This window comes from Protomyctophum bolini (assembly GCF_963924005.1).
Source record: "Protomyctophum bolini genome assembly, chromosome: 14".
Lineage (NCBI taxonomy): Eukaryota > Metazoa > Chordata > Actinopteri > Myctophiformes > Myctophidae > Protomyctophum > Protomyctophum bolini.
Window position 1 is genome coordinate 7,969,951 of NC_137875.1, and position 23,877 is coordinate 7,993,827.

The following is a 23,877-nucleotide window of genomic DNA, read 5'->3' on the forward strand; positions in this document are numbered from 1 at the left end:
ACACATGTGGGTACAGATAAAGCTTTATTTAAGCTGGTGTTGTAAAATTGGTAACATATAATAATGGAAAACATAATAGGATTATATAACCTGTATACTTATCAATCACACAATTGAATAAAGCCACACCCTCCCATCTTGTCTCCCTAATGATATTATGTGATATATTAAATTATGTGACATTACATTATTATATTATATAGCCTACTATACTGTATTCTAGTATTCTATGGGGTGAAAAACTGTCAATTTCAAAAACAGCAAAAGCAGCAGATCTACAATTTCGAGCTCGTGGATCTGCTTTTGTGTGAAGCTGTAGTATATGGCGTTAATTTAGGCTATATGAAAACAACACAACATGGAGATAAGCAGTTTCTGCCCCGACAGCAATGATAGTCTATTATGTTGTAGTGCTGCAGGTATTATGGATCAGTGTGGATTTAAGTTGTTTGTTAGTGATGCATGTGTATTAAAGCCCTGGCTGAACAACAACCTAATGATGTGTTTTGTCCATCAATGAGTTAAAATAAATGACACTGATTTAATCTACTTAGTATGGCAGAATAAAAAAACATTGTGATGCTTGCGATATAATGACATAAGCCTATACATACATACAATATGTATACGTCTAATACACTACTAGTAGTACTATACATACATATAACATTTATTATAGCATTTATTATAGCAACATCTATAAATTAGGCCCATTATTATACATGCAAGGCAAACAAGCGTACAAATGCATTATGTGAACTATACTTTCAAACTATTGCATTTCTCAAAAATGTTCAGAAAATGTAGAAGACATAAAATAGGGTTTAAATCTAAAGCTGTTTAACTTTTTAAACTCAAGTTAGCCACGTTACAGACAGTATAGGTGTGTGTGTGTGTGTGTGTGTGTGTGTGTGTGTGTGTGTGTGTGTGTGTTTGGTTTGAACCCCCTGTGCAAACGCAAATTCTCATACCATTGGGCTAATAGAGCCTGCCTGCTTGCTCAGGGGATACATTGAATCTTGACCTTGACCTTCATCCTGTGTCTAGGTAAGACATGACCTTTGGCACAACCACAACCTCCTAGGCTTAACTCTAGAACACTATACTTAACTTTTGTCAAACCATCACGGTAGCCTATATTTTACCCAATGAAATATATTCCTATTCCATATACATAATATTTCTCATGAAAATATAGCCGTATTGAAGTACAGAAATAATGTCAACTTGTTGGAGGGGATGTATGGGATTTTTTTAGGCAAAAAAAAAAAACCCTAACCAGACCTTACAACTTCTGATTTGAAAAATAAGTCAAGTCAAGTCAATCTGCACAATATAGGCTAAATGTTTTATTTTTCAGTCCTGTTGAGAAACTGCTTTCCGCAGATATTATCATTCCCGTTCTGCACCGCTAGGTGGCGGCAGCAGCTTGGTAAATAGTGGAATAAACGCAAGTTTACACCGAAACTTACAATTTACACTGTGAATTTCTTTATTTTGATTTAAAAGAAAGGTTCGAAAATGTATTGTTGAACTTGTTAGCCAGTCACAGTGTCTAAATCTGTCCAGAATTAACAAAAAAGGACATATCGTATCGTGGCTATAACAACAACAAAACACTTTTATTCTTTTCGTTTAATCCCTACGTGTTGACTGTTGTGTAGCTACTAATTAAACAAACCCATGTGAGTAATTCTTAAAATTCTAAATGTTTGATTTGACAAACTTGGAGTGTTTATTTGGACACATTTTGCAATTGGTTCAGTTCAAGAGTTAATGCATATTCCAAATTCCAATGCATTTATGGTAAACTACTGCAGTAGTGGGTTTGTTTGTTTGGTGGGGTTTTTTTTCCTTCCGAGAAAAGAACCGTTGCATTTTATGACACATGTGTTAGCCAGGTAGCCTCTGCCTAGTCTCTGCCATGCAGTTAGGCTTAGCCTACTGATGACTAGCTGATGAGAGAACTTTAGACAGTCGAGGAGGAGGAGAGACTGGGTCTTCGAATAAAGAGTTAGGAGGAGGAGGAGGAAGGCACGGTGCACCGAACATGGCAGCAGCACTACACTCATGCAGGAGACTGGTCCGGGTCTTCCTCGCCAGAAGGAGCATTTGTTCGGTCACCGGTTCGAGACCCGTCGCGGCTGCAAGACGCGACGGGTCTCGAACCTGCGACCGAACCGTCACCACCACCACCCTGGGGTCTCCATCATCACCCCCTCTCCTGGCCGGGAGGTCGCACACGGAGCTGGTGGAGCTGTCACTGAAAGACCCCGAGGCGTTCTGGGGGCCCATCGCCAGGGAGAGACTGAGGTGGTCGCGGCCCTTCGACAGGGTGACGGACTGTGACATTGGCAGCGCCAAGGTCAACTGGTTCCTGGGAGGAAAACTGAACGTATCTGGTAAGACTTCAGTGGATCTGGATGGTTACAAGTTGACACAGCAGCAGTGTTGTGGAAAAAGTATATAGCCTGCCCTCACATACCTACAGTATAGCCTGCCCTGCCCTATAGCATATTGTTTCATTTGTTTAACTTTTTAAAGTAGGCCTATCAAGACTGCAATGTAGAAACGCACCGATAGGCCTACAAGTAAAAGTCTGGTAATCAACATTTACTTGAGTAAAAGTACAAAAGTATCAGCATCAACATAAAGTAGGCTAAAAGTGTAAAATGTATATTTTGAAAATCACAAACAAGAAAGCTTGTAGATCGGCTATTTTTAAATAGCCAAAGTAGAAATAGTGCTGAAGTGGTCATGCATGTTTTGTAGCCTGAATAAATAATAATAAAATCAGACCAGTCTGAAGTGAGTGGTGCAACCTACCTATTGGTACTCTAAACATCGGGACATACGGTAGTCACATAGTCACATAGGTTAGGACATAGGTTGGGACACAGGGACAAAGCTGTTCCTTGGAGTGGTTGCACCACTCAAAAATCCCCAAAGTAATAACTAAAGTTTTCAATAATTCTAGTGCAGTAAAAAGAAAAAACTGGAGTTACTGGAGTAGAAGTTGAAAATGGAAAATACTCCCTAAGTAAAGGTGCACTTCGAACGTGCACTAAGTACAGTATACTTGAGTAAATGTACTTTATAGTTATTCCTAACTGACAGTGATGGGAAATGTAGGCTACTCTATTACTAGTACTACTATTATCCTTTTTACTCGATATATAGTAGCAACACCTCAATGTAGAAATACTGTTAAAAGTTTTTTCTTTTCTTTTTTAACAACAATTTCTTTATTATTATTTACTATAGTCCTACTAGACCTCAGGAACACATCTGGCCACAAAAGATCATGGGATGTATTGAATGTGAAGGGGGAGGTACTGTAGGGGTTCTGCATACTGTGTGTCTTATGAAGCCCAAACAACACCAAAGGGTCACCATGCAACTCCTTGGGTCCAAACGGTTGCAAGGAGTTGCATGGTGACCCTTTGGTGTGGTTTGGGCCATTGAATTCCATGCGTTGAATCACTTGCGGGACAACGTGGGACTCACATGCCCTAGTCGAGAGCTAATTAGGCATTGGCTAAATTCTGTTCAGTGTCTGTGATGATAATAGGCAGTCTAGCCACACATGGAGGAGAGGAGATGAATGATGCTTCCTGTATCCGTGATCTGTATCCTGAAACACAGCCTATTGTTGAGTTTCCCAAGCTTGAGCATCTACTATTGTTTGTGTTCTTGTTTAATGTGAACGCAAATAAAGATGTGTGTGTGTGTGTGTGTGTGTGTGTGTGTGTGTGTGTGTCTGTGTGTGTGTGTGTGTGTGTGTGTGTGTGTGTGTGTGTGTGTGTGTGTGTGTGTGCGTGTGTGCGTGCTTGCGAGACAGTGAACTGTCTGGACGTGCACGTGGAGAAGAATCCTGACAGAGTAGCTCTGATCTGGGAGAGAGACGAACCCGGCACAGAGGTCAAGGTCACGTACAGGTGAGACTTGCCTGCTAAAGCAGTGGTTCTCAACCTGTGGGTTGGGACCCCCAGGGGGCTCATGAGTGTATATGGGGTATCTGCACAATCAACTGTCATGGTCCGTGACATGTGTTATGTTTTCTAGTGTTCCTTGTTCTTAGTTTTAGTTGGTGTTTTACCTTTCTGATGTGCTCTTGTGATTTTTGAAGTATTGTGTGTTCTTGGTTTCCTAGTTCCAGTTTGAGTTTTACCATTCTATTTTGTAGTTTTGTTCCTAGTGTTTCCTGTCTGCCCTGTTACTGTTTGTCTGCTTTGTCTCATCAGTACCCTGATTAGCCTAGTGTTTCCACCTTGTCTTGTTAGTCTTTTAGCCAATCCTTGGCCCAATCCCAATTGCCTCCCTCAAGCCCTGAGCCCTGGACCCTCATTGACTTTAATGACGTCAGCTGTAAGTGCTTGAGGGTGAGAGGCTGCAAGGGCTCCACATTGTTGTGAAAGAAATGGGACAGCACTTTGAAGATGAGTTCACCATGCATGAGTCCATGACACTTTGCATCACTTTATAAAACCTGTCCTTATTCACAGCTAGTGCCTATACCTACATGCTTGGCCTATTTATACATGTCTATCATGTCTATTTTAGTATTTAAGCTGATCGTTTTATTATTAGTTTCATAAATACACTTTCCTGTGTGATATGGGTTGTAATATTCATATATAATAATATTCATTATACATTTCATTTCCATATTCTTTTACTTTGCTCATTAGTCATTTCTCATCATGTTTCCCTTATTATTATTATTGTTATTAAATATATAGCCTATATCCTTCCATTCCGTCTCCTTTTGAGAACTGTGAGAAAGCACTATTGTGTTTGTTGACATTCTAATCGCTATACATAACTAATTTGCATATTTAAATGATTGACGTTTGGAGGATCCCCCTCATTCCCCTGGTAACGCTATGAACTGTGGGTAATTTCTTTGCTAAAGTCAGCCCAAAGTCAGCATCGACGCTGACTTTGGCAAAGGGCACATAAAGGGGCGGGGCTGAGCCCTCACTGACTTACAGATTTCAAATGGGACGTCCCTCAAGCCCTCGCAGACTTCACATGAACGCGCAGCTAAATCAGTTGAGGGCTCATTGAGTCAGCAAGGGAGTGGATTGGGATTGGGCCCTTGTGTTAAGTTCACCTGTGTCCCTGTGTATTTATTCTCCCCTGGTTTTTTTGTTTCTTTGTCAGATTATTGTTGTACGTCACTAGTGTTATGCTCCTAGTGAACTCCTAGTACTTTGACTCCCAGTGTTCTTGTTACTCCTTGTGTTCTCCTCGTGTATGGACTTTGGTGAATAAACCACCTGCAATTTCCACTGCTCTGCGTTTGTGACATCGAAAGCAATCAACAAAATGCTATAAAGACTTGAAGCACAACATGTGAAAATAGCTGATCTACAAGCTCACACTGAGCTTCACAATTATTAAAAACAATAAATATAAATAAATGTTTGAGGACAAGACATTTTCAGATGATAACATTTTACAATCTCAAGAGTTTAAGATCTATAATGGTCCATTTGGTTACCAACGCTCCAGCTGGAGAGACCATCTGGAACCTCCTCAAAGACCACTAGTGGTCCCCGGACCAGTGGTTCAGAACCACTGCTTCCTGTCCTGTACTGTAGGCTATACTGTAAACCAAGTAATTGGTTGTCACGGTGACCGTGAACCCCAGCCAAACCTATAATGAATTGCATTTTTATAGCGCTTTTTCAAGTGCTCAAAGCGCTTTACAATGGTTCATTCATTCATACATTGGGAAGTGAAGCAGCGAACAGTCGAGGCCAGCGTCCTCACTTCCCACATTCACACACCAATGGTGGCGAGCTCACACCGACCAACTGATTGGAGGCAATGTAGGGTTCAGTGTCTTGCCCAAGGACACTTCGACCTGTGGACAGGAGGAGCCGGGATTCGAATGTTTCCATGTCCTTATTGGGACCACAGTTATTCCCCCAGAAAATGCATAGGCCTACAAAGTTGCTTTGAACACTGACAATAATTATTTACTGAAGAAAACTATACAAAAAAGTAACAAAACACCAATTTGTATAGATTAGAATGATGATCTAATCTAATCTGTTTCCGAAACAGTTGGGGCCACGGATCCATTTGTATGGGTCGCAAGTAAATATCCCCATTATTTATTTTATCATTTCTTACATTTTCCTTTTAAATTATTTCAAAAACTTAAAGTAATCCCCCCAAAATCTGAATTTTTCATGAAATAAAAATCACACTCATGTGAAGTGAGGGGCACCTGGTAATGTCAGTTTAAGGTGCTGTAAACAAACATAAAAAATCTATAGACCATATATATATATATACCGATTCATTTTACTGCTGTAGTGCCGAAATGATTTTGGCTCGTCAGATATTTTCAGTAGCACCGTTACATTGTAGGCTCTACAGCGCCGAACCGACTTTTATTCGTCTCTAAAATAGGAGTATGAATTGAGCTTAGGCCCCTTTTCCACCAGGGTTGAACCGGTTCGGTTATTGTTTTTCCCGCCTAATATTGAACCAATTCAGAGTGTTTCCACTGAAAAGGTGGAAACTTGGTTCCACGGTGGAAAAAAGGGCCTATTGTATGGATGGAACCAAATGGACCCGGTTCCATTTGTACACTCTCACAGTTACAGACCTGTCACCTGTAGGTCATTCAGGGCCTATGTGTTTCTGTTAATCATTTTGTATGTCCATGGCAAAAACGTAATTTTGACAAAACAATTTCCACCACAAGCCAGAATGGCGATGACCCCTGATTGTGTCACCTCCTGACCTCCCTCCCCCCCCCCTCCAGAGAGCTGCTGGAGACAACATGCCGCCTGGCCAACGTTCTGAAGAGCCACGGGGTCCTGAAAGGGGACAGGGTGGCCATCTACATGCCCGTGTCTCCGTTGGCAGTGGCGGCCATGTTGGCATGCACGCGCATCGGAGCCGTGCACACTGTGGTGTTCGCTGGGTTCAGCTCAGAGGCGCTGGCGGGCAGGATACAGGACGGTCAGTACATTTTTGTGTTTTATTCGCATTTCGTTTTTGGACGTTTTCAATCGTACAAATGTTTCCCCCAATGACATCATCGGCGGTAACAAGATACAACAAGATACAACAGATACAACAGAAACCAAACGTTAACGCAAGAACAATGTTAAACAATGCTAAATCCTACCTAAGTTTTCTATTAAAAACCCCCAAAACAAAGCAGATGTTCTACTTTTGATGCTCTTGTGTGATGCTGTAGTATGATCAAGTATAGGGCATTAACAGCAGCAACAACTAAAATGATACAGAGGCATTCCCAGCTTGAAAGGTATAACAATGCATATGTGTAACAGGTCTAAATGGGTTAATGAGGACCAATTACATGAACATAAGGTTGACAATGAGTGTTTCTCTTTCCGATAGTGACTTTAAAACACTAGATTTGCAGGCTGCTACGTGGCCTCAAAATCTAGTCCAGTATTGCACTGATCAGAGTTATGACCGTGTTAAACACTTTGTAGTGTATAGCACTGCTGTAGAATTAAGGCCATCTGAAGTGTAAACACAACAGTAGCACTGCTGTAGCCCCATATATGTGTGCAATTTAGACTTTGCATTCTGACTACCGGTATTCTCATCCCAGACTCCTGAACCGATTTTGTGACAGGAGCGACATTGTGCCGTGACAATGTCGTGTGGCCCATGGGGGCCCGTATTGTCATGGAAGAACACTTAACAGTGTTTGTGCCAAATCTGGTGCATATTGACAATTTGACACCCGTGGCAGACGCTGACCTAGTCTGGCATTGCCTGACTGATGACATGGATTCACTCACCCGTTCCTCCATGGATAGGATTTTTAAAATCTTCCTTCGTACTTAGAGCATGTTTCTTGTTCGGGTACACTTTGTTTTAACAAGTGTTTTATATAAATAGAGTTGCTATTATTAATCCCTGTAGTCTTTGTATTTTATACTGTCTGTTTAACGTCCCTTAAGAGCAACAGTTAGAATTTCATTCCATCTGATTTATCCCACTGGTGTGCTACTGTCCTGGAACGGCCCAGCTCAGCACAGCTCAGCCTCAGAGTGGGACAGTCAGTCAGTCATACTGCTGCCAGAACCACATTCTTTCAGAAGCAACGCTGTAGGTTCTGGCCAGGAAAACACTTTTAAGGTCATGCTGACAGAGAGAGAGAGAGCAGTGGACTGTGATTACATAAGGCTCCTAGCCTCCTACACAATGCACGACTAGTGTTTCATGTAGTATTTTTAAATGATTAGACCAAACCCGATCATTGCATGAGACCTGCAGCTTCTAGATTAACCTAGACTGTTGTGTTTAGTGTTTACTGTCTGTCCTCTAACACTAAACACGACATTTGCATGGATGGTCAACTACACTGCTAGTGGTGCTACCATGAGGCCCTTCCTGCAGCGGTGTTTTGTCGAGGTCAACGTGGTTGGCTACTTGGCTCTCCCTCTCTCTGTCTGTCTCTCTATCTCTCTATCTCTCTCTCGCACGCACGCATGCATGCACACACGCACGTACACGCATGTGAGTCCCACGTTGTCCCAAGTGATTCAATGCATGGAATTCAATGGCCCAACTCACACCAAAGGGTCACCATGCAGACACACACAGCGAGGTCGGAGGCGGACAATGGTATGGCGAGAGAAAAAGAAGCATTGTTTGTTTGAGTTATTTCACTCCAACATAAACGCAACATCTGAAAGAAATGAAGAAAAAAAGGCAAACCAATGTTATTTTTTGCTGCATGTTATTAAACAGAAATCAAAGACAGAAGTCCGATCATTTGCAGTTTATTTACAGTACTAATGCAGGCTTTCAATATACTGTAAGATTGAACAATTTCCACATTGCCAATGCCATCCCTTGTAGATCAAACAGAATTTTATTGAAAGGACTACGGTATATGACTAAACTAAATCAGAATTTGTGTGTGTGTGTGTGTGTGTGTGTGTGTGCGCATGCGTACGTATGTGCGTGTGTGTGCGCATGCGTGCGTACGTATGTGCGTGTGTGCTCCCTGCAGCTCAGTGTAAGGTGGTGATAACATGTAACATAATTGTGTGTGTTTGTGTGCGTGTGTGTGTGTGTGTGTGTGTGTGTGCGTGCGTTGCTGCGTGCGTGCGTATGTGTGTGTGTGTGCGCGTGTGCGTGCGTGCATGCGTGCGTGCGTGCGTGCGTGTGTGTGTGCTCCCTCCAGCTCAGTGTAAGGTGGTGATAACATGTAACCAGGCCGTGCGGGGGGGTAGGACCATAGAGCTGAAACCCACGGTGGACGCAGCGGTCCAGAACTGTCCGTCTGTCCAGCACGTCTTCACCGCCCAGCGCACCTCCAGCCCCGCCCACATGGGCAAGATGGACGTGTCATTGGACGAGGTGAGATTTAGTCTGCAGTGGTGGAAAAAGTACTTGCATGTTTTACTTAAGTAAAAGTCTCAATACGGCACTGTAAAACTACTCATAAAATATACTTGAGTAAAACTACAAAAGTATTGGTGTAAATATAACCAAAAGTAGAAAGTACTATTTATGCAGAATGTCCCATTTCAAGTTTTCAAATGTATAAAATATTTCTACAAGCTCACAATGCGTCACGAATCGCGATCTTGTAGATTGGCTATTTTCAAACCGCCAAAATGTATATTGGGCTGAAGAGGTTAATGTATGTTTTGTAATAATAATTAAAATCTACAAAGTAACTAGTAACTAAAGTTTTCAAATAAATGTAGTGGAGTAAAAGTACAATATAGGCCTACTCAAGTAAAGTACAAATACCGGTACCTCGAACTTGTACTTAATTACATAGTACTTAAGAAAATGTATTATTTAATTTCCACCACTGATGTAACTGAGACTGAGACCAACAGGTCCCTGGCACCAACCTCCCAAGGAGACAGTGGTCTACTCTACGCTCAATTCGATTCAGGACTGGACATGGCCCCCGATTAATTATTGTCTTTACCATCTGTCTTTTATCGCGCCACCAGGAGGCCGACTTATGTAAAACACATTGTTTTTATATTACTCCTTCAGATCTTATCCAAATTGCACGCAAATCGGTTAGATTTTTCATATTCCATCCTGATTGGCTAAGAGATTGACATCTAAAGTTAGCAGGAGTGGTCCGTTTTGAACTCAAATCATGAACGCAGTGCCCGAATGCAGTGAAAGTAACCATAAAATAACTCGTGTTAGTTCTACTGGATCTCTTCTCCACAGTCTCTCCCTAACATTTCTAGTCTAGTCTTTTAGCTTTCGGTAGTGAAAAAAGGCAGTCGACGAACATTTTTCGTCTTAGTTTTTAGTCAAAGAAATCAACCCTGGATCCGAGGACCACTTGTTCTTCTAGTTGTTTATGGATGCCCTCTGACCTCTCCAGGCCATGTCTAAGGAGCCAGCAGTGTGCCCTGCAGAGCCCATGGACAGTGAAGACATGCTCTTCATGCTGTACACATCGGGCAGCACAGGTCAGCCTAAAGGCATCGTTCACACCCAGGCCGGATATCTGCTGTACGCTGCTGTCACACACCAGGTACACTACCACACTCCTCCGTGAGGGGTTCTCAAGCTTGAATTTCAGGTCGCATGTGTTAGTTCCGACGTACTAAGAGTCCGACAGGCATTAGTCCGAAACCCTACCTCAAACCCTAACCTAACACAAACCTCACCTCACGTTTTAACCGGAATTTCGAGGATGCTCATATCTGCGAATATCGTAAACAAACCAAAAAACAGCTCAATTGTTTGTAGAAAAAGATACATTAATTTAGCTGCGTTTCGACCACTGTGGGTCTTCGTCAGGCCTGATGAAGACCCACAGTGGTCGAAACGTTGTAACAAACAAATAAATAATTTTCCTGGGAGCTACAATTCAGTGTGCGGACATCCCTTCCTTTTTCATTGTACGTATATTTTTGACCAGCACCTGTAGAATTTCTGGACATGTGCGTGCTTCCTGTCGGATTCTATCTCTACTATTTCCAGACAGCCTGATTGAAAGAAGCGTTTCTCTGCACAGACAATACTGCGCAACAAACAAATTGGCAGTAGCAGTAGATTAAACACAAACGGGATGTACAGATCATTATATTTTCATATTACACGGCTTGGCTTGATTCTGATTGGTCAAACTTCCTGAGAGTCTGAGAGCACAGGTATAGGCAGGCATGCAGGCAGACAGACAGACAGAGTCATTTAGTAACAATAAGTTACTATAGTTACTTATTACTACTTTAAATAAGTAATACTATTGCATTACTTATTACCTGCTGTAAAGATTATCTAGTTACTTTAGATAATAGATAATAAGGGATTTTTGTAAATTAACACACTACTCAAGCATCATAGCATCACAATCATTTTAACCATTTTATCCATTTATATGCTGGCTATTCAGCAGATGTGCGAACTTGCTATATTTTGATAAATCGAAAAAAAGAAAATCCTCTCTTCTGGTGCTCCCGGGCAACAAACCTTTTCAGATGGGGGTCTGCGGCCATGACACGCAAACGTTTGAGAACTCCTCTAATGAAGAGGAGGGGGGGACTAGCATACAGCCCTGGGAGACTCCAGTCAGCTAGGGGGTTCTAATCTATTGTATTCAGACAACAGAAGTGGACTTGTTTGTTCACAGTGATTAGGACCACAGACAACACACGGTAAAACTATAACAGCGATTATGTAACCGACCCTGGGAATGTGCATGTGCATGTGCATGTGCATGTGCATGTGCATGTGCATGTGCATGTGCATGTGCATGTGCATGTGCAATCCTCACTGTCACAAAGGCTGTCACAATGAACAACTTTCAATTTGACATCCCCATTTTGGCCATGCCATTGACATTGTTCACACATTTTCAAATGGATCTACTTGCTATTCCTCCTACAACGCAGTCAAAGTATTTGTATACAATGTGCAGTGACAATACATTGAATCTAATCTAATCTAAGGCAGAGATAGCTGCTATCTCTGGTGAATGTTCGCCCCTTGAATATGGATGCTGAGGTTCAATTAGCCTTTCGCTAAACCCCAACCCAAAAGCGATTGTCCAATGCCAATCCAAATAGTTTAGCAACCGTTGCTAAGGATGGCAAGCTCTCGTCACCTCATAGCTCTCAATGTTATTTTGCATGGCTGTGTTGTTGTTTGTTGAACACATACATAGCTTAATGTGGGGAAAGTTATGCGACTGACCCACCCAGGTGATGGCAATAATACTAATCACCGTAGCCCATAGTCGTGCATTGCATGAAAACTCCTGCCGGATGGTCGTTAAAGTTGATTGAGTTGGATACTGTTTCTCCCTATAACATTTCCTCGTATTTCTAGTTAATTGAAATAATGTCATGCACATTTAGTCCATAGCCTACAGCAGGCATTGCTGACTAGATTTAGAAAACATTTTGAAGCTCTTGCTACTGAAATGATCAATTATTTATATGGAGAAATTCTGTAATTTAACATGCATCTCAATGGCTGAGAAGCACAGCTTGCCATCGCAGAGTAGAGTGTGTTATTGAAGGGCTAATTGGTTCTGGTGTGAAGGATTGGACCCACTGTGGGCTGCGTAGTTTGGCAACAATGCTGGTTGTCATGGAGAAACTATCAGACAAAAGCAGCTTTATCTGCCTACTCCTACTCCATCCTGCCTACACACACACGCACACACGCACGCACGCAAGCAACCACGCAGGCATGCACACACACACACACACACACACACACACACACACACACACACACACACACACACACACACACACACACACACACACACACACACACACACACACACACACACACACACACACACACACACAGTGACACACACAATATGATTGACTTTCTTCCAGAGAGAGAGGGGGGGGTTAAGAGAGAGCGTTTTGACTAATAGTCATTCTCGTGCTCATGGCCACATTATAGTTAGGTGTACATGGACATTGTATGGGCTCAGATCCATGCCAATATTATCTGTGTGTTCGTAAAAGAAAATGCGTAAAAAAACAATCCGTAAAAGAAAAATGCGTAAAAAAACAATCCGTAAAAGAAAAATGCGTAAAAAAACAATCTGTAAAAGAAAAATGCGTAAAAAAACAATCTGTAAAAGAAAAATGCGTAAAAGTTACAGATGCTTTTTTTGGTTCCCCAGTGATATCACTGCCAAAATTCACATGACGGCTGAGAGCCAATCACTTACGAACAGAAAAAAAACCAACCTAAATTACGAATGCTTTTTTTGGTTCCCCAGTGATATCACTGCCAAAAATCACATGACGGCTGAGAGCCAATCACGTGAGGCCTTTTCCTCTACCCAATCAAAAATCTCCATAAGTCTGCCTGGCAACTGAGGTTGCCATGTTTGTCTGGGGCTATGTTATAAGTATAAGTATACGTTTATGAGTTACAAGTTTAGCTATATTATATCCATATCTTGTCTTAAAACAACCACTCAATGGCATTATTGACTAATTCATTATTTTATAATGATATATAATGATATATATATATATATATATATATATATATATATATATATATATATGATATATGATAGCAGCCTCATCATACTATCATCATCATCACATCATCATATCATATCATATCATATCATATCATCATATCATAGATTATATATACTATAATTAGTGAATCACTGCATGCACCAATCGCTCCCACTTTTCACATTGGGGGGCAATATCGCACAACGGGCAAGGGCTAGTATAAAATAGTAATACATAACTTAAAAATATATATTTAATCTGGGACTGGGCTTTCCTGTCTATAGGTTTAGCTATATATCCATAATATCTTGAATTAAAACAACCAGTCAATTACACAAATTCGTTATTTTAGTAGCCTAAAATAAATAAAATAAATTCAGCTATATATCCAATATCCATATGATATTAAAACAATCGGCAAATAGGCTATATCCTAATTTCTGCACACAGGCATCATTATTTTTGTTCTGACGATTAAGTAAGGCATTGTATAATTTCACCACAGGGAGACGCTGTACGTCTTGCTCACTGTCTCATGCACACACCACCCGCACCCGCCCCCCCCCCCCCCCCCCCCCTGCCTGAAACAGGATGTGTTCCTTGGAGTGGTTGCACCACTCAAAAATATAATTTCGGGGGGTCCTTGACATGAAATGTTTGAGCACCACTGATACAGTTTTCAGAAAACTTTGGATTTAGATTTAGAAGAGGATTTTGTGTGTGTGTGTGTGTGTGTGTGTGTGTGTGTGTGTGCCTGTGCGCGTGTGTGCGTGCATGCGTGTCAGTGTGTGTTTGACTACCAGGCGGGGGACGTGTTCGGCTGTGTGGCGGACATTGGCTGGATAACGGGTCACAGTTATGTGGTGTATGGACCGCTGTGCAACGGAGCCACCACTGTTCTGTTTGAGAGCACTCCGGTCTATCCCAACCCAGGTGGGGAACACACACATTTTGTTGTTATATTATTCATTTTATCCAAATTTCACGCAAATCGGTTCACATGATCTCTATAGTCATGTCATGTGATCATGACAAATCTGTTTCGATATCATACAGATATCTGATGAATGCCATAATAGATCGAAATGTTGTAACTCCACTAGCCGAATAAATTACTTATATAAGTGAAGACAGTGTGCGGGACTTGTAGGCGTGCGGAAATGACTCTTCTCTACAGTACCTATTTTGATTGACATGTAAAGTTTTCAAGAGTGGCCCGTTTGACCGGAAGCATTTGTAAAATTGTGGTAGGTATAACAGTTTGTCTCGTGAGACAAAATCACCACACTGACAGAATACTACACGGAAGAGATGAATGAATCACAAGCGATATAGTGGTGTCATTATTTACATTGGAACACACTAGATTAGTGAATGGAAGCAGTGAGTGTGAAGTTAAAGTACCGGTAGGCTAGTGGTAGTGTGGTGGCTCATTAACCTTCATCAGCAGTAAAAGCTGTGCAGAGGTTGAGGGTTTAACTGCCTTGCTTTTATGTGAACACATAAAAGCAGAGCAAGGCCCTTCACCTCGTGTTTAAGGTGAGGTGTAGTGTAATGTCCCATTATGTCTGTTGTTAATGTCATTGACTAAAACTATTATGAAAAAACGTTGACTACCTTTTATCATTGACAAAAACTAAAAAGAAAACAAATAAAAACTAGACTGTACAACCTCACAGTGCCAACTTGTGCACTTCACTCTTTGGTATCAGAACCAGACTTATCTTTATTGTCACTTCAGTTTTACAAGGATCTTCCGCAATTTAAGTTGATCTGTGTGACAATTATCGAGATATGCAGGGGGAAATCTTTAGCACGCATGCAGACATTCCATGCATCACAAGTTAACACACTGCACTGCAACACATTGTGAGCTTATACATAGCCAATGTTTGTTTTTGAACAATTAAAAAGGTGGTAGAAAACAGTTGCAGAAATAGCCTAAAATAATATTTTAGTAAAGTCTAAGGCAAGCGAAGAACATTGCCCTAAAAGTATGTTTAAATGGCTGGCTGCTGCTGGTCAGTTTGCCTTATATATATTGATCTTGTTTCTGACAAATTTCTATGATGTATTGCTACAGGGGATCATGAACAACGATTAATAACCCTCCCCTCCCCTCTCCTCTCCTCTCCTCTCCTCTCCTCTTCTCCCCTGTCCAGGTCGGTATTGGGAGACGGTAGAGAGGCTGAGGATCAATCAGTTCTATGGAGCTCCAACAGCTCTGAGACTTCTGCTCAAATATGATGACAGCTGGGTGACCAAATACGACCGTTCCTCCCTAAAGACACTGGGCTCTGGTACAATAACACACAGACCTCTTATCTCCATAGTTTAGGTTTTTAGTGTGTCATTTAGTGTGTCATACTGCAGCTGCACACACAAACGTATCAAAAGTAGCCTATCTGTAGCATGACATGGCCAGACTAATATCACTGTGTAGATATTGGTCTGGAACTTCGGTGTGGCAGAACTATTTACAAGGGGACGGTTACAGACACCATTTATTTCCAAGGGGGTACAAACAGATTCAAACATCAAAGCAAAAAATGGGTTCTGATTGATCACCCACCACAACTCTGGGGTGAGCAAAATGTAATTCAAACCGAAGTGCGCCATACCAATCTGCCCACGGCAACAACAAAAAAACTTTGCTGTGGTAGATTCGTCTGGTTTCCAGAAAGAGGCAGAAATTCTCAGTGTGTTCGAGAGATTGTGCGCACTGCATCGGCTTCGCTGATTGGCTAATCTGACCCATATAGACTGTCGAGCTTCGCATTACATTTGTGACATTTGTCCAAATGGGATGGAGCCGATTCCCGATTCGGATACCAACCCCGGTGTTTGTCTCTGTGCAGTTGGGGAGCCCATCAACCATGAGGCATGGGAATGGTTCTATCGCGTTGTCGGGGAAGGACGCTGCCCCCTTGTGGACACCTGGTGGCAGACAGGTAAATCATATATCTATCATCATCATCATCATCATACTATAATTCAGTCAATGTCTGTGTGTCTGTGTGTCAGAAACACTGCCGTAGCTCCTCACTGCCTGCACCAATCGCTCCCACTTTTCACACAGGCATTGACCATAATAATATGGAGGGCGTAACGAAGCTTTTTTTTCTCGATTTGACACATTAATGATTAATAATGAAGCTCACAAGCTCACAAGCTCACAATGCATTGCAATGCATTGTGAGCTCATATAGCTGTGAAACTTTCACTGTTGGGACTTAAGTGGTTAATGGCTAAATCTTGCAACTCAGTGGTGAACGTCAAAGTAATACAGCCTACTATTTCATGTCATGTAGTGAGAACAACAAAACAATTAGATCGCTACAGTCTGCACACATAAAACCAAGAATCGTACTATTATAGGATGCAACAATAAAAGTTTTGACTCTTTACAACATCACATGGTTTGAGTGCAAAGGTTAGAACTGTAGACCACTGCTTCTCAATGCCTGGTCCATGGCCTAAGCGGGGTTACTTACAATTACACAGAATGGACCCTTACGAGCTGTGAGCTTGTAGATTGGCTATTTTATAATGGTCAATGTATAAATGGATAAAGTGTTTATGATAAAATGATTGTGATTGTAAAAAGAAAAACCAATAATAATCAGCTAAATCAATTAAAGTATTGCATTATTAGAGTCCATCAACCTCCCAACCTCCTGAAGCGGGAGTGCACTTCCATTCAAAGACAGATCACTCTTTGACCAAAGCAAAGGGTTCATTCTTCAGAATGTCCAAAACCTTTCTGGATTCAAGTTTTGTTTTAGCTAAAGCAATAGATCGACTAAGCATCGAGCAAATTCTTTCACCTACCCTAGGCCTAGGGGACACGGGAGAACATGCAAACTCCTCACAGAAAGACCCTTTTGCCAACCCCACCTAGGGTATGGGCACTGACACGGAGGAGAGAACACCCACCCCGTGCCCACAGCGTCCCTGGCGGGAATCAAACACGGGACCTTCTAGATTTAGATTTTTAGGTTTTGATCTAGCCTTATTCCTGCCAACCCTGGCTTTTATCCTCCCTATCCCATTCCCTCCCTCTCTTCCACCTCTCCTCTCCTCTCCTCTCCACCTGTCCTCTCCTCTCCTCTCTCCACAGAGACAGGAGGTATTTGCATCGCTCCGCGGCCAGCAGAGCCGGGGTCAGAGGTCATTCCAGCCATGGCCATGAGACCCTTCTTTGGCATCCAGCCAGTCCTCCTGGATGACAAGGTTCATAATGCCAATCGATTCCTCTTCCTCCCCCCACATTTCTATGTTGTCACTGCTGTTGTATCCATACTGACTCACCTGCCAGTGAAGAGGCACCGCCGGGAGGACATATAGCCTCCGTCCTACTCCTCCTCCCGCCCAACACTCCTAAGGGCCATATTCTATCATAAAAATCTACCATACACATGTTATGAGCTGTCAAGAAATTCTGTGCAGGTGATGTGCAGGTGAACGTCAATTTAGAAACAGGTGGTATGTAGGACTGCTGTGTGATTTCTAACAAGCGCTTCTAAACTCCAACCCTGCATGCTGGTCAATGTTTACCACTCAGTAGATGGATGTGTGTGTGTGTGTGTGTGTGTGTGTGTGTGTGTGTGTGTGTGTGTGTGTGTGTGTGTGTGTGTGTGTGTGTGTGTGTGTTCACTTTCTCTCTTGCCCCCTTCTCTATCTCTCTGTCTCACTCTCCCTCTCTCCCTCTCCTCCCTCTCTCTCTCTCTCTCTCATCTTCAATCAGTTCTTTAAACAGGTCTTCCTTCAATCTCTCTCAGGCTCATCTGACCTCCGCCGACCTTTGCACTGTGCGGGGTCGTAGCCACGCCCCTTATCACCACCCTCTGCAATTGAAAACACTGGACAGCATCTGTTTGACCTCGTTAACACTCCCGCTTAATTATCCACCAGTTTACCCTGTTTAACCTCTATCCAAGAACTGTAATCTATTCTAGAGCTCAGTGTGAGGCCTCATGTATCAAACACTGATCAATCAGATGTTTGGTAATTTTTGTGTGTGTGTGTGTGTGTGTGTGTGTGTGTGTGTGTGTGTGTGTGTGTGTGTGTGTGTGTGTGTGTGTGTGCGTGCGTGTGCGTGTGTGTGAGAGAGAGTGTGTGTGTGTGTGTGTGTGTGTGTGTGTGTGTAGCTCACTTTCTCTCTGGCCCCCTTCTCCACCTCTATCTCTCTGTCTCGCTCTCCCTCTCTCCCTACAAAATGTAATTGTTTTCGATCGATTAATCACCCAGTGGACTTGAATTGAAGGACAATGGGAGCGGAATGCTTTGTTTCCACAAGGGGTGTCCCAGACGCCATAGAGCAATAGTTCAAACATCAGACTTCAGAATGATACATCAGAAGCATACTGTGTTCGAACTTTGACTTCACTTTCATTCCACGTAAAGTTATGAATGAATGTGTGTGTGTCTGTGATTGATATCATGTGCCCAGGGCCAGCCCGTGTGTGGGAATGATGTCAGCGGGGCTCTGTGTATCAAACACGCCTGGCCTGGAATGGCCCGGACCATCTATGGAGACCACCAGAGATATGTGGACGCATACTTCAAACCATACCCTGGTCTGTAGCACACAGTCTTCTCTTCTCTTCTCTTCTCTTCTCTTCTCTTCTCTTCTCTTCTCTTCTCTTCTCTTCTCTTCTCTTCTCTTCTCTTCTCTTCTCTTCTCTTCTCTTCTCTTCTCTTCTCTTCTCTTCTCTTCTCTTCTCTTCTCTTCTCTTCTCTTCTCTTCTCTTCTCTTCTCTTCTCTTCTCTTCTCTTCTCTTCTCTTCTCTTCTCTTCTCTTCTCTTCTCTTCTCTTCTTGAACCTTAGCATCCCTATTCTGCATCCCTATATCTGTCATAGATGAACGTCTGAAAATCTACAAGTTTTGAGTGAGTTTGTTCACACTCACAGGTCACTATTTCACCGGAGACGGAGCGTACCGCTCCAAAGACGGATACTACCAGATCACTGGACGCATGGACGACGTCATCAACATCAGTGGACATCGACTGGGCACGGCCGAGATAGAGGACGCTCTGGTGAGACCAGACCACCACACGCCACTTCATGGTTTCTTTTATGGACAGACGCGACATTCGAAACTCTATGCTGGTGGTGCTTATAACCACGCCCCACATCTGTGGCCAACACGGAAGTGCCTAGCTCCTGCCCACAACAACTGCAGACTACAACTAAATATATAACTCTATGGACGGAGGCCTGCCATCTCATCATAGCTTAGTTTCCATTTCGTTTTTGTGATCTGATCTGAGATCTGTTTGTGTTCCAGGATGAACACCCAGCTGTCCCTGAGACTGCCGTGATCGGAGTGCCACATGACATCAAAGGAGAAGGTGACAACACACGCACGCACGTACACAGTAGTTTTTCATTTACTGGAGTATTTGCAACATTCAATAATTTTACTTCTACTCCACTATATCTCAGAGGCACATATTGTACTCCAATAGTCAAGTCAAGTTTAAATACCAGACTTTTACTTTTTAGCATGTTATAGAATATAGACAAATCCACAGAGCCGTGCCTTGTATGCCAGCTGTATGCAATCAATGCTGCGGTGTCAATGTCAAGCTGCACTTTATGTTTGGTTGGAAATTGGAATGTACTTACTTTTAAAGATGGAGTGCTGTGATTACCCCCACCCCACACTAATACATGTTCATCAGGTTATTCTTAAATTTATTGAAAAGATTACAGAAAGTGTTAAAATTATGTTTTGCGTTGCGTTCGGAAATGCGCATCGGGAATGTGGTCAGTTTGTTGAGTGTGGTGGGCGGTGACGTCACAGAGTGCGTTCAGTGTGCCTTATTTACGAACGACCACAGCTGTGACGCAATCACACCGATTCACACTGGACAACCCCAGCTTCAGGGTAGGGTCGCTCAGTGCGGGCACTCGGCACACCTGGGGAGGGGTTAGATTTATGATGTCACTAAAGTGGTGCATTTCCATTTTGCCTTTTTACTCAAAGGCTTCCAGCTTTCAGGAAGAAAGCAAAAATACACAGGGAAGACATATTTGAATATTGTAACCACACCTGTGGATCTCTTAGAGTAATGTTAACTCCATAGACACATACAAAACCAAAAATTAAAAAAACTCAAGGCACTCCATCTTTAATGTCTTAAATGCTGTTGTTTTTTTGCAAGACTGTATCTGTTTTTTATTGTGTTGTGGGCAGGGCAGAATGCACAGATTTGTCTATACATTGTGGTTGTTACTTAAGAATCTGGGCACTTTTTCCATCACTCCACACACACACATGCGCGCACACACACACGCGCACACACACACACACACACACACACACACACACACACACACACACACACACACGCACACACGCACACACGCACACACACACACACACACACACACACACACACACACACACACACACACACACACACACACACACACACACAGTGTCTGAGTGTCGTGTAAATAAAAAGTCACAGGTTTGTGTCCTCAGCCACTGATAAGACCCACATTGTGTGTGTGTGGAGTGATGGAAAAAGTGCTCAGATTCTTTACTTAAGTAACAACCACAATGTGCTTACACTGTACACACGTCTGTGTACATGTCAACATTGACACAATGCTTATGTAAGACGGTAGACCTGAGGCGGTTTCTACAAATGCCTTCTTCTAAATCAGTAATTCTCACACTATTTTGTGTCACGAGGACACCCAAATTGATATACCGGTATATTTTGCCACGGACTCCCATCTGAAAGTGTTTTGTGCCAGGGAGGGACTCCCCAGAAGAGAAGATTTGGTTAAAAAAAAACATCCTCATTTTTTCAACAATCACAAAGCACTTTTTATTTGATTTTAAATCAGTAAATGTTCTTAGTTATTTTCCACCACTAACTTTCAGTTCAGTGCGGCTAGCCACTGGACACTTCCACACAACCAAGCCAGCCTCGCTGCCCACCCTGAGTCAACACAAAAATATATATATTTGATCTGCACCGTGCACACACACACACACACACACACACTCACACACACAGGTTAATCATTAAGCCTTTATCACGTAAAAAGGGTGTTAGAGCATAGTGTTTGAGGAGATAATATAAGTTAGGGAGGCTGTAAGGTCACATTTATTGGTAAATAGTAAATACACACTGCCCTTGACTTGGTGTGTGAGAGAGGACGTGTGAACTCTTGCAGGCTGTATTTACTGGGTTGCTTTTTTGTGTTCTGCTACCACCCTGTGGTCAAATACATTATTTCCGTTTTTCCGTTTTTGCTGAAAGAAAAGTACAGTTTAATACAAATACAATGATAAAAGGATTGAACCCTCCTCTCCTCTCCTCTGCAGTGGCCTTTGCGTTCGTGGTGTTGAAGGATGAGGTGACAGTGGGTCAGGATGCGGTGGTGAAGGAGCTCAGAGAGCTGGTAGCCACCAAGATAGCCAAGTATGCTGTGCCTGATCACTTCCTGGTGAGTTCACACAGCACTTGCTTAGTTGCAGTGGTGGAAAGACATTTACTGAAGTACTGTACATAAGTACAATGATAAGGCACTTTTACATCTTTACATCTCAGAGGCAAATATTGTACTTTTTACTCCACTACAGTTATTTGAAAACTTCAGTTATAGTCCATGAACCAGACACGCCAGATAGGCGATTCAGACATTTATGAAAGTTATACAATTAGTTTTGTGTTTGAATCTGTTTCAAATTCTGTTGCATTCTGTTGTTTTCCAATAATATTATAAATGCATGCGTGCGTGCGTGCGTGTGTCCAGGTGGTGAAGAGGCTTCCAAAGACACGCTCAGGGAAGATAATGCGTCGCATCCTCAGGAAGGTGGCCATGGACCAGAGCGGTGAGCTCGGGGACGTCTCCACACTGGACGACCCCTCCGTTGTGGCCGAGATCGTCCAGGCTCACGCTCACTACAAACAGCAGCAGCAGAAGAAGAAGTAGATCTTTTCGCTTTAGCTTTTCGTGGGAAAATAGCAGATCGATAAGCAACTCACAACTGAAATATGTACTGTATAGTGACACATTTTTGCACTGTAATTCTTCTGCTGCCTACACATGTGCCTACTACGTATGTGTCCTAGGCGAATAGGGGAAGGTTTGATTGTTTGATCCCACAGAAACCTGGATGTGTGTCTCCAAGAGTATGATTATTGGCAGAATTGCGGAAAGTTTCGAATATTTGTCGGCCCCGTTTTTATTTTTCACAAGAACAGTGGTTGTTGTAATTACCATAGATGCACAATATAATCGGTAGCCTATCGAAATCGGCCAAATTGTCCATAAAAATGCCATATCGGTCGATTTGTGTTTCAGTGGTTATGGCAATATGGCAGTGACTCACTGAAAGAGTCATTGGACACAATTGGTTACATCAAACCTCTAGTCTATAATTGGCTGGATTATATGTGTCGGTGGGTCGCGGACCCATTTGTATGGGTCGCGGTTAAATATTCCTGTTTTTTATGATTATTTATCATTTCAAAAATATTTCCACAAGTTCTTCATGAATTAACACGACGCGTCGCCAGCTTGTAGCTATTTTCGGTGCGTACCACTGTTGTATGCCGAAGTATACATTGGGAGTTTTGCACACTCATAGTGACCTTTTAAAAGATCACAAATACTTGAATACAGGTTTTGCGGGACTATTACTATACTTGAGTATTACTTAAGTAATATGCCGATATAATGCAAATAGTTTTGTATTTTTTACAATATTTTTAATACTGTAGCTGTGTAGCAAGACTTTTACTCGTAACAGTATTTATAGATTTTTCAATCTATTGTCATATTGTTCCTCAGGCCTCATTCACACGTATCAAACGCCAATCAATAAAATGTTTGGTAGTTTTTTTGGTTTTTTTGGGCCACCACAATGCTTTTCCAATGGAATGGGAGTCGCATGGTTTGACCAAACATTTTTTTCTGATGGGGGGGGAGGGGCAGAACACCAGCAATCAGCAATCAAACACAAATGTTGATTGGTGTTTGGTACGTGTGAATGAGGCTTAAGGAGCTTAATGTCTCCTCGCTCTGTGTCTCAGACAGTGGTGTACAGCAAGGTTTCTCAAAGTGGGTGTCGTGGCACCCTAGGGTTCCGTGAAGTCCAGGGGTGCCTTAGAACATTGGTTCCCAACCTTTCTGTAGTAGCCTATACCACCTCAGAAAATATGTGGCTACCATAATAACTGAATTTAAAATATAGGAGCGTATACCTGCCCCTTTTGTTCTGTTCCTAATCCAATAATGCTGCTGCTCTGAAAAAAGTCTGTCTATAATCACTAATCAGCCCAACTGATGATATTTCTGTGATTAATCAGTTCTCAAATATTCTATTAACGGCGAGCGTGTGCTGTC

General features: G+C 42.3%; 1 protein-coding gene across 1 annotated transcript; it reads left to right on the top strand.

The window, feature by feature from the left end:
* Positions 1–1,952: 1,952 nt before the first annotated feature.
* acss1 (acyl-CoA synthetase short chain family member 1) lies at positions 1,953–23,405 on the top strand. Its single transcript, XM_080781647.1, has 15 exons — positions 1,953–2,402; positions 3,842–3,938; positions 6,785–6,984; positions 9,197–9,372; positions 10,376–10,528; positions 14,285–14,432; positions 15,662–15,799; positions 16,358–16,450; positions 17,620–17,732; positions 18,952–19,078; positions 19,414–19,541; positions 19,793–19,856; positions 21,851–21,972; positions 22,282–22,538; positions 22,572–23,405. Exons 1-14 carry the CDS (start codon positions 2,051–2,053, stop codon positions 22,459–22,461), a joined length of 2,091 nt encoding a protein of 696 aa, XP_080637773.1. The 5' UTR covers positions 1,953–2,050; the 3' UTR covers positions 22,462–22,538; positions 22,572–23,405.
* The last annotated feature ends 472 nt before the right edge of the window (positions 23,406–23,877 follow it).

Coding starts and splice junctions, on each gene's coding strand:
- acss1 (XM_080781647.1), top strand. CDS start 2,051: ATGGCAGCAGCACTACACTCATGCAGGAGACTGGTCCGGGTCTTCCTC. Junction 19,542..19,792: donor CCGAGATAGAGGACGCTCTG/GTGAGACCAGAC, acceptor TTTGTGTTCCAG/GATGAACACCCAGCTGTCCC. Junction 21,973..22,281: donor CTGTGCCTGATCACTTCCTG/GTGAGTTCACAC, acceptor GCGTGTGTCCAG/GTGGTGAAGAGGCTTCCAAA.